The sequence below is a fragment of the Eublepharis macularius genome, chromosome 6 (assembly GCF_028583425.1).
Source record: "Eublepharis macularius isolate TG4126 chromosome 6, MPM_Emac_v1.0, whole genome shotgun sequence".
In the NCBI taxonomy this organism is placed as follows: domain Eukaryota; kingdom Metazoa; phylum Chordata; class Lepidosauria; order Squamata; family Eublepharidae; genus Eublepharis; species Eublepharis macularius.
Window position 1 is genome coordinate 107,217,716 of NC_072795.1, and position 14,117 is coordinate 107,231,832.

Genomic DNA, 14,117 nt, shown 5'->3' on the forward strand with positions numbered 1-14,117 from the left:
GTTTTCCAGTCTCCCCTCTCCACAGGTCTTTCTGACTCTACAGTGATCATTCCTTTCTTTGTGGATCACCACAGTTCCTTCTGCACTGACCTCTGTGATCCTCCCAGCTCACTTTCTCTTTCCCCTTTCCTCAGGTTTCTCTCTGCTTCCATATGTCAACCTCCCCTATTTTCTTTTAGTCTCTCATTTCTGCTGTTTTCTACTGAGTTCAGTAGTAACAGCACACTTCACACTCAATTACCAGTTTTAGACTGATATAGTGTGGACCGCTGGCTCAGGCCAGCTTCATTATCTGCCTCTGAATCCCAAAAAAGGAGAAACAAGACACAAGTGGAGATGCATGCATTCTCCTATCCACACCACCCCTTGTGATGGTCTTGGTTGTGTTAGCAGTCCAACCTTTCTGCACCCTAAGAGGGCAGTTTATGGAGGAAATATCATAAACTCCTTTCCCATATGTATAAGTCCAATGTACTGCCTGGCCCAAAATGGATGCCAGCTGGGAAGGAGGACTGGAATGCTACCAGAATGTGATTCAGAGGTGGGTGGCTGACTGACTACCCACACTCCATGCCCTGGAGAGAAGCACAAATAATGAAGCTTCCTGGGAAACTCCCTGCATAATCCTGTCAACACTGTCCTCTACCTCTTCTCACCCACTTACTCTAACTAAAGTTATTCAGCAAGTCAGATAGCCTTCCCATCCAGTACTTACCAGGTCATCAAGCAATATTTTCAACTATAGACCATCCCAGATGTCATAACTTTTCCAGCTTATTGTCATACCTTCCAGCTTACTGTCATACCTCCAAGCAAGATGTCAGCTTTGCCCCATGGAACGTTTTGCCATATAACTGGGCTTTCCAGCCATGTGCCGTGTTTGTTTGTGTGTATGTGTGCCTTTGGATCCTAACACTTGTCCTCAAACTCGTTTGGGCCTCTCCTCTTCTCTACTTTGAAATGCTGGTCATTTTGCTGCTCCTCCACAGACCTCCTCCTCTTCAAGACTGATAACTGTCACCCTTCCCCAGACACTGTTTTCCCATTTTCTCACTGTTTTTTTTTGTTAGCCCTGTGTGTATGCTGAGTGAGGTTTTCTGTATGCTTGCTTGTTATTCCTCTGTTAATAAAAAAAACGTTGAGCATTAGCCTGTTTATTTGAGAGTTCTCTGAGAAACAATCCCTGAAGATATAGGTGGAGAATCCCAGTTTTATCCCCTCTCACTGCCTCCTTAATGCTAATTCCAACTAATTAGAGACCTCCTATTCGGGGTAACAGTAGGTCTTCATTGTGCCCATAGAGTGATGAGAAGATTTGGAATTCTCTCAGAATAGTCATAACAACAACAACATTCGATTTATATACCGCCCTTCAGGATGACTTAACACCCACTCAGAGCAGTTTACAAAGTACGTTATTATTATCCCCACAACAAAACACCCTGTGAGGTGGGTGGGGCTGAGAGAGCTAGAAGCTGTGACTGACCCAAGGTCACCCAGCTGGCTTCAAGGGGAGGGGTGGAGAATCAAAGTCGGCTCTCCAGATTAGAGTCCTGTGCTCTTAACCACTACACTAAACTGGTTCATAATGGGAGGAGCGTCAATGCATCTGTAAACTTGACGTTGCATAAGCTGTACTAAGGGCAATGCAACACAGAAAAGGGTTTTTTTAATGTATGTGTAAGCATTCACATCCCAATAATGGAGCAACTGAATGAGTCTGAGATTTTTGTAACATTTATCATACTATTATAAACTGCTACTGAAATTAAAACAGAAAATTCACACATAAAGTGGTCTTAGCTTTGATGTTAAGTCAATGTATTGATTTAGATGCAGTCTGAGACACAGATAATAAATTACCTTGGAACTGAAAAGAAAAATTGTAGTCAAAGCTCAAAGGCAAAGCACTGTAGCCATACATAAATGTGCTCTTATCCAGCAGTAGGTTTCTATTTATAAGATGATGTGTATAAATGCACATCTGGATATGCATCTACACCTGTATCTTAATGCTCATGTAGGCCAGTGTGGTACAGTGCTTCAAGTGTTGGACTAGAATTAGGGAAACCCAACTTCAAATCTCCACTCTACCATCAAAGCTCATTGGATGACCTTGTACCATTCACTTTCTCAGTCTGACTTAGCTCACAGGATAGTTATGAGGATTAAAAGGAGGAGAGCAGAAGAAGGTTGTTGTTCTGTGCTCTGCAGGCTGGCCAGGTCTGGGCTCTTTTGGAGTAGGGCTGCAAGTTTAGCCAGCTAGACTTGGGAGCACAGATGGGAGCTTGGAGCTAGAACACAGGGCTTGAGCCTAATGAACCAGTTGATCCAACAAAGCAGCTCAGGGGTGTGTGATTCAGGTCGAGGATTCGGTGAAAAGGCTGGATTTTTGCTGATCTGGCTAAATCTGGCTTTCCCAAATTAAATCAGAGAATCCTGGATCTGATCCAGGAAACTAGATCCAGACACCAGATAAATCCAGGTTAATCTGGGTTTATTCAGGAAATGTGGATTCAGCCTCAGCTTGACTCTTTCCTGGGCTTCTCCCATTTTTTTTCCAAGGAAGGAGGGAGGTGCAGTGAGGCAGAGAGGGGAGAGTGAATGGCCAATCTGTGCAGGAACTTGTCTGTCTGCCTGGCTTTTATGAGTGACACTGGTTCAGTTGGGCTAAGTTGAAAGTATCCCTTGCTTCAGTATGGCTCTGGAGGAATTCCTTATCTTGACATGATTCTCTGGTTTGCTGTTTGTCCCCTTGCTTCAATTTGGTTCGAGGGGGATTACATCCATTCTCTTGCTTCAGTATGGTTTGGGTGAAATTCTGTTTTGACATGATTATCTGGTTTGATATGGATCTTGCTTTTGCTTTGGTTCTGGGGGATACCATTCCCTCACTTCAGTTTGTCTTGGTTAGACTTTCTCTGGATTGAGCTTGCATTTGGGACTGTGCTTCTGGCCAATGACAGCCTTGGCCCTGTGGGTTTCTGCCTGCTTGGAAACTTTCCCACCATAGGAAACAATGGAGAGTGGCTGGACAACTTGCTCAGGGGGCATTTGGGTTGGGGAGAATCAGTTTGGTTCTGTTGGGATTGGTGTGTGTTGAGCTTGCATTTTGGCAGTGTGCCTTGGCCATGGAGCCTTGCCCCAGTGTGTTTCTGCAGTAAGAATCGGCTTTGATTTTTTCCCTGTAAGAGAGTGGTTGAGGGCACTTTGTTCAGGGGCTCATAGAATTGGATTCTGGGGTCCAATCATCCTGAAATTTGGAGGGATCTTTAAAGGACAGTAAGAAGTAGGTTCCGTGCAAACTCAGCAGAGTTTGCTTGAAAAATGACCTCACGCCCACCCTCCAAATTCTCCCAGATTGGTTTCCTCATTGAAAATAACGGCCAAATAAATTTGGGATTCTCTAATCTTGCCGAACCAGATTAGTGAATCTTCCCTAGATTTCAGAGAAACCAGATTTTTGTTTGTTTCCCTGAAACCTAGATTTGCATTTCTCAGATTTTTTTTTTGGTGCACACCCCTAATACAGCCTTATGAAGCCTCAGCCTAAATAGGCTAAGAGATAATCTAACTCAGCTGCATTTACTTGTAGGTTTTGAGACTCTTAAAAGTGAATTGTGCCTTGGCAAGGATTCTGTGAAGCAGTGCTACTCTCAGATCCTTGTTCTGGGTCCAGGCTGGGATTGTGTGCTGCCAGTCTGGTACTTCACCTCCTTTGTTCTATCACAGCCCAAGTCTTTCACTGACACCACTCTTGCCGAGAGGGAGAGGGCCTGAGGGGCTACAGGCCCAGGTTTGTGTCCTGCCTGGCAGAGGCCTAATGGTTCTCTTCAAGGCTGGTGACAAGTTCTTCCTGGCAGGCTCTGGCAGTGTGGCCTCTGGTGCTGCAGGAGCATGGTTGGCAGCTGCTACTGCAGTCTCAGTCCCTCCCTAATCCCACTGGTCCTCCTGGTTCCCTGGACTTGGCTCCTCAGGCTCTTCCTCCGAACCCTTCAAGTCAGAGTCACAGGGCTGATCAGAGGGGGTCATAACAGCTGTAAACTGTTTGGGGTGCCCATTGAGGAAAAGAATGAGGTATACATATCCCAACAAACAAACTGCCTAAGTTCACCTTTCTGTATGGGTGGGGATTTGGAATGCTCAGACACCTGACCCTGACAGTTTGACTCACTACTCATTTGCTAGTGTTGATGAGGCAGCCAATTAATCAACAGTTTGTCTAGCTGTTAGCAAACTGTTCATGTGTATCCACAGAAAAAAGACTACTTGTAGCCATCAGAAGGGATCAGCTGGGTCTTAACTTCTGACCAGCTGATGAGGAAATTTTGCTCAGTACCCAGCGAAGGTTTTAGGGGGTAGAATCAGAAGCCCACTCCTAGCTGATCAACTAGAAATCAAGTTCTTCTGATGTCCCATCCTGGAAATATTGCTTCTTCCCAGATTTGCTAAGATGCAGCAAATTTGTGTGTGTAAGGAGAGATTAGAAGCCCAGTTGATTTCTCTTCACTTTTCCCTACCCCAAGCTGTCTGCTTGGGCTGCAGAGAAAAGGAGAGAAGTGAGTTGTTTCTACTCTCCCATCTGCAAGGCAGAGATCAAAAGCATTGCTTCTCCCCCCACTCACCTTAGAGCAAAAAGAAGAGCTCCCTGTTGCAACTTCATTGTGATGTTATTTTGCTGATGTTATTGGTGCTGAATAAGAACCAACTCTCAAAAGATCTCCCAATCATCTGTGAATCAACTTCTAACCAACAGGCAGCTGTAAACTTGTTTGGCAGCTCTTCAAGTTGCTCAATGCAACCTGAACACATCTGTGATCAGTTCACAGTCTGATCATGAGTATCAAACAATGTAAGTTCATTTGCCAAACAATGCCATTTGTGGCATTCCTAGCAGGGAGGCACATTTCTTTCCAGAGCCACTAGCTGTCCAATGACCAGAGCTGGAGTAGTGCCATAACTGTACTTCAAAAACTGCCCATTTAATTCTTGCCCATTCATATCCATGCCATTGAGCAAGCAAATGGAACTTAACAGGAAAAGGTGTACATTAGAAGACCTAAAATGGTGTTCTCCTGGGAAGGGACGATCTTGAGTTGTGTAATACACACTTTGATCCAGTACTCTTCTAATGGAAAGCTAAACTCTTTTTAAATTTATTGTAGGTAGATGCTGAATATAGAGTGTGGTAATTAGAAACAAAGATGCAAATGTGACCTTTCCAGTGAAGAGGTGTAACCACAGTGACAGTTAACTAGCCAGTTGGAAGCTAGTGAAGCAGGAGTTCCTATTTTGCAGCTCATTACAAACTTGCTGAGGCACTTATAAATGCATCTGGTTGTCTTAAATATTATCATGTAACTTTTCTGTTCACCAAACATTCTGTTTTAATAGGTAATAAAGATACAGACTTAAGGCTAAGTATATGGAAGTATATCGGGCACATTTTCTTCCTGAGATAATAATTTGTTAGAGAAAAACTTATTGTGAACCAGATAGAGAAGGCCTGAAAAAGCTTTAAACAGAAGAACACATGCATTAGATGTCTATCTTCAGATCAATTCTCATTACTTTCCACAGAAGAATCAAGAAGCAAAGTCTACATTAACTTTGTAGAGCAGTGTGAGATCTAGTTCAATCTTCATGGATATATATATATATATATATATATATATATATATATATATATATATATATATATATATATATATATATATATATATATATATATATATATTCACAGAAGAAAAATGTTACATCAGAATGATACATGAGCTCTGTGACAGAAGAGTGCAAAACATTGATCAAAGTGGCTGAGTCTGCAAAGATCCTCACTCTGCGCCATGAAGTTATCAAAGAACAGAACATTTCACAGAGGTCATCAAAAAGTTTAGCTAAAATAATCTACCATTAGTCAGTCTGAGCTTTGCACTTCTTCAGACATATGTACTCATCATCTGATGACTTCAATATGAATGGGCCATTATACCATGGATGGAGAAATCATATTGATTCACATCTCCTTTATCATGTTGGATTGGATCCTACCTGATTTGCCACTTATACAAGAGGGAGGAAGTGCCACTTTGACCCCTGAAAAGATCATCCTGAAGATCATGGCTTCACTGGAACAAAGATCCAAAGAGGCTGAAGGGAGTAAAGGAATTGGGTAATATTGGCCCTCCTTTCTCTTGTGCCAGCAGAAAAGCTATAGGATCCAACCCAATCCTGTAAATTGGATTATTTAATTAACACAATTAAATAATCACACATATTCAGCTACCTCTCTTCAAGTACAGAGAAAATCTACATTCCTAACTGGAACCATCTCTGAGTCTCCAACGGAATTTCCCAAGTCGTGGGGCTCTTTATTTGAGGGCAGATCCAAATATAACAGCAAGCACAGAGGTGCTACCGAAACCTGTAGCCTGTCTCTTCATATCACTGGCAAAGTATAGGAATACTCAGTAAATGAGGCAATGCTATTATACAAACTTTCTTCATCCCTGCTTCACTCCACAGGCCATCTTACACAGAGATAACGAAACATCACAGTATCCCTACATTTTGCAAAGCAGAATAATGCCCAGGGCTGCCAGTTCGGACCAGTCATAACATCTTGAGAATGCCTCCTCATATACTCTTGTTAACTAAATTTGGATCATTCTGTTAATGTTTGCAACTCATGGTTCACAATTTCTTTAGTTCTGGTTGTTTAATATTAGCAGTATAAAGTCTTCTCAAATCTCAGATGAAATGACAGTCTATGTTCTAAAGAAGGTCTACAGCCAAGGAGCCATAGAACAAGCAAACAACTTTTATGGGAAGCATAAAATTAGGCAATAAATGAAAGATTACCAGAAAGTATTAGGAAAGATCACCTTCCTATCACTGCTAGAGCATTACATTGTCAATGTGCCAACAAAGCAAAATCTCCTAAGATTCTCAGGGCTAACTTGATTTATAACTTTTTCATGATTTCCCTGGTGTTTTCAAAAAATGAATCAACTTCGTATCTTACCATGTGAAAATGCTCAATAGAGATTCGGTAAACAAAAGAAAACAAAAAAAGATTTTCCAGGGCAAGGAAACATCTCAAGATACGGCTTCACACAGGGCAAATGAGAACTTTCAAAAATGATGTGTGAGAGGTTGAGCAAGTCACTGGTCCCAGTGAGTTGGAACGGTCATAAGATACACCCCGTGGGAAACCACTCACAGTGTGAAGTGTGTGTTTTGGCCATAACAAAACAATGAGAGGTCAGCAGATGTGACACAAATCATTTCACTTGTAGTTCCTAAGTTGTCAAGTGGAACCATCTGCACAAAACTTTTCTGACATAAAACAGAATTGATGTTAGTTATAGAAGGATTAATGTAAGAGTCACATCAAAGGTAAGGCGGCTGCACTGCTCTTAGCTCCCTATTTTCATGGCCTCAAAAAACCAAACATGCTCTAACATTTTCACAAGAAACTTACCCCATCTGGTCGGCCATCTGAGGCTGTAACAATCAAAATGTAGCGATCAGTGCTTTCTCTGTCTAAAGGTTTTCCTAAGGCTAGCAGCCCCGATCTAGTGATAGAACAAAAAATGTATGTTACATCAAAATACGGCTACTATAAATTAACAAGGGTATTTATGCCACTTATTGTTATTTGTAGAAATGAATATCCCCTTCTTAACAAATATGCCTGTTTTAGTATTTAAAATTGACTTTCAATGTTTCTTTTTTAATTGAACAAACATTTGTAAAAAAGTTATAGGTTGTTTCTATTGCTTCATAACTGCATACGTATATGGTTGATTGAGGCTGTCTTTATATCACAAGATCATCTGACAGGGGTCACAGCATGAATAAAAGTCATTCATTCGAACAAGCAGCAAAGCTGCTTTAAACCAAAAGAGATCATTGAACTTCTGGACCTGGACTGGAGTGGTTTCAATGGCTACAATAAACCAGGAGACTCAATGATTATAGAAAATTAAGAGATTCACATTCAAAGTTTCCTTTTATATATATAATATTCTGATAGTAATGGATAGCTATTCAAAAGCCCATCTAGTTTGTTTCAATACAAGTTTTTGTGTGTCACACACCTTCAGGAATGTGAAGGGAAAAACATCCTGGGAATTTTTCTTATGGGGATTATGAGTGGAGTGAGAAGCCAAAGCAAACAGGTTTGGTGTGAATTTCACCATGAATCTTTTAAGTGTAAATTTTTAATATAAGGAGAAAAGGAAAGATCCAAGGTAGAAAGGTTAGGTGCAAATACTGCCATAAACCAACAGAATTAGCAGTTACACAGAATGGATGGTGAGAGAGGTCAGAAATTTGAACAGAAAAGGAAGGTGATGAAGTAAGATAAATAGTTTAAGTAAAAATTAACTGATATTGATATAAGGTAATAGTCCGATAAAACATGTTAGTAACAGCCAATTAAAATTTCTAATTAGTAGGTCCTGCAGAGGTATTAGAGATGGTGAGTAAGGAAATCCAACTCTCTATTTAGGGCAGGTTGACATGTAGTGTTTAATTTCTTTATGAGTTCTAATTCAGCACTTCTATGTTGCATATGCCCTTTGAAGTTCTTTGTGTAGAATGGTGACTTCCCATTTTTGTAATAGTATGTCCCTAGTGATTAAAATGCCTCCCCACAGGTTTTGGTATGCTGTGATTGCTTATTTTGATTTGTGTATATTGATTCTCTCACACAGAGACCGATAAATTTGTCCAATGTAGACAGCAAAATGGCATTATCAGCATATGATCCCATAATTGGATGATGTGCAAATGGACGCGCCCAGGATGATGCAGCTGATATTATTAGGTCCTGTAACAGTATTGCCTGAGTGTATATGTGGAAAAGTTAGCATTTAGGCCTGCAGGCTTTGATTCCTGGGTTTGTTTCTGAAGAAGTGAGCTATGGCTCATGAAAGCTCATATTGAAATAAATGTTGTTAGCTTTTAAAGTGCTGCTGGACATTTGTTTTATTTTGCTACAACAGTGGGAGCTCTTGAGAAGCATGCCAGCCACTATCGCCCTGTACTGAATTCTGTTTCTGGGTCACATTAGAATGTGTTGGAGTATTGATATTTGGCTTTACTGTGTAGAAACAGTCATTATAAAGAAAACACTTGAAGCTCAGCCATCGACTTAAAACATATTGATCCCTGCAGGACTTATAGCTGATTCATACATACAAAGTCCATGTGTCCTCTTCATGGACTTTGGACAGATATGTTTCGGGAGTTCCCCGCTTAAGTTGCTTTATTCAAGGGTTGCTTTTACCCTGGGCAGTCTGCTACAATAACATCCTTGTTCATTATTCCATTCCAGATGATTTGCTGGGGGTTTTAAATAATGGCTCTTACAAAATTGGGTCTACAGATGTGATGCTCTTTTGGACAGTCTTACAATTTCTCAATCCAGATCCTCTCCTTGGTTTAAATTGATCAAAAGAGACCATGTTAGATCTCCTTATTTAGTGAACATCACATCTCAAAATCTCAGAAAATCATTTACCTCCCTGCACTTCCCCAATGGCTCTCCGTCTTTGTATATGCGGTGCCTCAGTTCCTGAGGATCTCCTACATTACACTTTATTCTGTCCTATGTATGCAGAGGCTAGAGCTAAATTTCTTGCTAAGTTGTTAGTGGGGCACAATTTTACCTCTGATATTGACAAATTAGTTTTTTTGTTATCTGATACTGATTCACTTGTCACTAGCAGAGTATCTTTGTTTGCCTTAGCTGCAAAAAAGATTAGGGCCAAGATTGTCTCTTCAGAAAATTAACTTTCTTTATAACTATCTGGTCTCATCTCAGATGCTTATAATTGTAATGCATTTTAATACTGGTCTGATTTATTAAGGTTCTATTTTAATTGTATTTTATTTTTGTTATTTTAATAACTGTATTTTATGCTTGTATGATAAATTCCTACTTTTACTGTTCTTAACTCTGTATTGTGATGGCCTTTGGCCATATACAATTAAATCTTACTACTACCCACAAGATTTTGCATTGCTAAAGAATGATTGCTATTTACTACATAGACACCATCCTATTGCACAACATTAAATCTACTGGCCATTCTAAAAATTCATAAATGGACTAACAGGAGTTGTGTTACATAAAGCAAAGCAAAGCAAAAAGTGATAGATTAAAAAACAAAAAAGAAGCATCTCAGTTTTTACTCTGCAGGAAATCTGGACAAGTACTTTGTATTTTGTTTGCAGTGTTTGGTTTTTTTAAAGTTCTAACTACTGGGAATAACCCAAACCATTTTCACAGAAAAAGAATTACAAGGCAAGTGTGTTTTTTTTTTTCATTAACTTCTGCTGATGTGAAAGTTCAGAATTGTCAAGACAGGGACCTCTTTATTACACCACTGTGAGTAAACTCTGCATTTTCCTTACAGCTTACCTAACTTGGCTCTATAAGTAATGTAAGAAATGTACCTATTTGCATCGGACAGGCACACTAACAATCTGAATTCATGACAAAATGTTCAGGAGATGGGCTTACACACAATAAATGAAAGATATCCTTTCTCTGTGCAGCTAAGTAGTCAACAATTGTATGGTTGACTAGCAAATCTCTCTCTGTGGAGCTGCATGCACTATGGCTTTCCCTATTCCAGTACATCAGTTTTCACAATCATCCTTGTCTGCTGCAGTCATAGGAAGCTTTGAAGTAAAGTGAAAAGCTGTAATTAGTTGCCCAAGATCCATTTGTGTGGCTACCCATTTGTGTTTGCGCATAATTCAGAATGCTTCAAAGCCCTAAGGGGCTTGGAGCTGGCATACATCTCCTCTGGTACTGTCCAGATCACCGGATAATTGTTTGATGAATACTGTTTCAGACAGCAGAATATTATTTATGTCTGCTTTATTATTTAATATTCATAATGGTTATGCTTGTTCTTTTCATACATTTATTGTTATATTGTTTAAAAACAATATAACAATAAATGTATGAAAAGAACAAGCATAACCATTATGAATATGGTAAGCTGCCTTGAGCAGGTCTCTGGAGAGTTAGCATACAAACATCCTAAATAAACAAATCTGACATAGATACATCATGCCAGGATTGGCCAAAATAGAACATGGGTCCTTCTTACCTCCTCACAATGTGATTAGGAATGCTGCAAATTTCATGTTGAATGTGTTTGACGGCTGAACATACTGTGTTCAGCTGCCATGACCAGAGGTGACCTGATCACCGAACTGACTTGGCCTGACGATGTTGCGACGGGATAGCTACAACTCAAATATTTGCCTGTCAAGAAATACTTGCCATAATGATAAGTTTCACTATTCGTGTCCCAATTTCTTTAAAAATCCCCTCAATTTATCCTTCCTTCTCTCTTTATGATAATTAATATTCAGGCAAATAATAGCTTCGCAAATGACAGCTTCTTAAAGGAAAGAAAGTGTCCACTATTTCTGAGACATATGCTTTCAATGTTCGTTGACTTTTCTTTATACTAATTAAGGTGGCATCAATTTAGGATAAAGCTAAAAGCTTTCTCGTTTTGTAATACCTGGAATGTCTGCTGTTGAATTCAAACAATGTCCCTAAAAGGTCTTCCTTTAATGAAAAGGGGAAAACATTTTATTTTCAGGTCAAAGAATTGTAAGTTAAAAAAAAAGTCAATGTCATTAGTAGAAAGCTGGCATGTCTAAAGGCTTCTAATTAATCCCAAGTCACTCTTATAATGGAAGTTTTTATCTCAGTGAGTTTTACCTCGTCAAATATTTAAAATAAATAAATAGTCTTTAGTGTACCATTTTGAAGTTCAGCACACCATTCACAGAGATCCCATTACTGCTTGAAAGCTCAACTACAAACAGCTGAATGCCTCTGATTAGAAAGTGCATTATTTGCACACTATCTGCATATTCAATTGAAAGTCAGAAATACAGTCATATGTGCTGTACTACTTACGTTCGAGAAAGGTTAAATACTTGCTGAGGATCTCCATTCTGGATAACGTATAATATAGGGTCGCCTTCTCGATCAGTTGCCTTCAGAAGAACAACACAAACCAGTGTCATGCTCTACAGCCTCTCTTTTTATTATCATGATGAAAAAAATCTATAGTAATGGACAGCACATTTCAAATGCTAATCAGTTTATTCATAACAATTAAAGATGTGACAGCTTTGACTCTAGATCAGTTGATAGTATATGTTTTGAACCCTCTAGAGAACACCTATGTTTGGCTGCATGGGGAGTTTGCTCTCATAAGCATGATAATTGCTTATTGGAATTTCAGGAAATTAGAATATTTGCATACTTAAGCTTTAATCAACAATGACTGACAGAACATGCGGTAATAAAGAGGCTTTCAGCAGGCAGTAAATTCTCCAGCTTATTTTTCACATTTACTCAATAGGCATTATTTATAACTGTATACCTTAAAATAAACATGATAGCAGTGTTTAAATCTTGCACTCATTTTGGATGCTTCTTAATATATACAGTCTAAAAATCATATCTGAAAATAATATACTTTAAAAAAAATGAAGAGGTTATTGGAAAAAATAATTAATTAAATGAGATCACACTACCTGGAAACATTTGGAGGAAAGTTATTTTTTTAAACATGGGGATCAATTCAACCAAATTTAAGTACATATAAATCTCACTCATTTCAGTGGAAGCATTAAGTATGTGCTTATATCTCTTCGTTTGGAATAAAAAAGGAGAAAATACTTAACCTTGTCTATATTGTGTCCCTCCCTAGTACTTTTTAGTGTAGTTCAAACGTGACCATCTCAGCTCTATAGTTAAATAAAATAAGGTTACTGCCTACCTAAACTTCCACACATCCAATTTCAAATTGGATCCAATTCCAAATTTTACAAAATTTCAAATGTATCCAACTCAAGGGTTTAAGTAGAGTAACTAAAGTGACAGGCAGGTTGCAGATGACTATCAAGACATGCTATGCTACTTCTTTCTATGATACTAGAGTCTAGTACATCCTGCGTGTGCCTCTCATTTATATGCCTGCACTAGAACTGAACACAACAATTCCTGTTTGCTAGCTAAACTTGCATCTTGCTTTTGCTCTTTTTTCTGCTGAACAGAATATGGATTACATGGACTACAAATGATTGCTTGTGCAGTATGATCTACAGATGTCAGAAAATATTCATTACTGGGTATGATGCAATAGCAAGCCATTCGTATCAGTTCAATAACCTAGGGCTTGTCCAAGCACAGGCTTTCCATGTGCCTGATTCAGAGGTATGGCAATTGATGAATTTATGAAATCAAGGTTAAATTTTTAGCACCTTTGAGAAAGTGATGTTGTGATGTGGATAACCATGACTCATTAAATATTTTCCTGCCAAGAAAGGGAGAGCACCTGTCAGTTCAACTCAATTCCCATTTGCCAGTAGTGATCAGGCAGCCAATTAATTAATGGACTGTTCAGCTGTTCACAACCTGTTTGTGTGCATTCACAGGCTATTTGCAGCCCTCAGAAGCTGACTTTCAGCAGATGAAAGATAAGCCAGGAGTTGGCTTCTCATCTCCTAATGGAGAAATTTTGCTCTGTACCCAGCAAAGTTTATTTGGGGGAAGGATAACAGGAGCCAACTCCCAGATCATCTGCTGGAACTTGGGTTCTTCTGGTGTCCCAGATTGGAAACTTTGGAAACTTTGCTGCCTCCTAGATTTGCTGAGATGCAACAAGTTGGGGATGGGGTGAGGGTGATCAGAAGGGTTGATTTCCCTTCACTTCTCCCGATCTCAAGCAGTCAGATTGCAGTGCAATCCAAACATATCCCTGAAACTCATCGTTGAACAAAATATATTAGTCTGCCAGACAGGTTTGCTGAGAAATCTGTGGCATCCCTAATCCCTAAGCAGTAGCAATTAGCATACCTGAAAGCATTCTACACATTTGCACCACCATGCTAAGGACAACTGAAAAAGTACTTCCAAGTCCTGAAACAAGAACCACGAGGACAAAGTCCTGCAATAATCATTACATGGGAATCCCATTTTGTAAATTACAGCTAAGAAGCAACTCGGTGTACACTGTGACTATGTTCTGTATTCTTTATTCTGTATTCTTGCATCTGACGAAGGGAAC

At 39.4% G+C, this 14,117-nt stretch overlaps 1 protein-coding gene across 2 annotated transcripts in view; it reads right to left on the reverse strand.

The window, feature by feature from the left end:
- The window catches only part of PCDH15 (protocadherin related 15), a 521,765-nt gene that overhangs the window by 197,204 nt on the left and 310,444 nt on the right, over positions 1-14,117 (reverse strand). For both annotated transcript variants that reach the window (XM_054983659.1, XM_054983658.1), the window contains 2 exons: positions 11,957-12,036; positions 7,481-7,574 (listed from right to left, as the gene is read on the reverse strand). In XM_054983659.1, the coding sequence (XP_054839634.1) occupies positions 7,481-7,574; positions 11,957-12,036 (174 nt within the window). The remainder of the gene's footprint in view (positions 1-7,480; positions 7,575-11,956; positions 12,037-14,117) is intronic.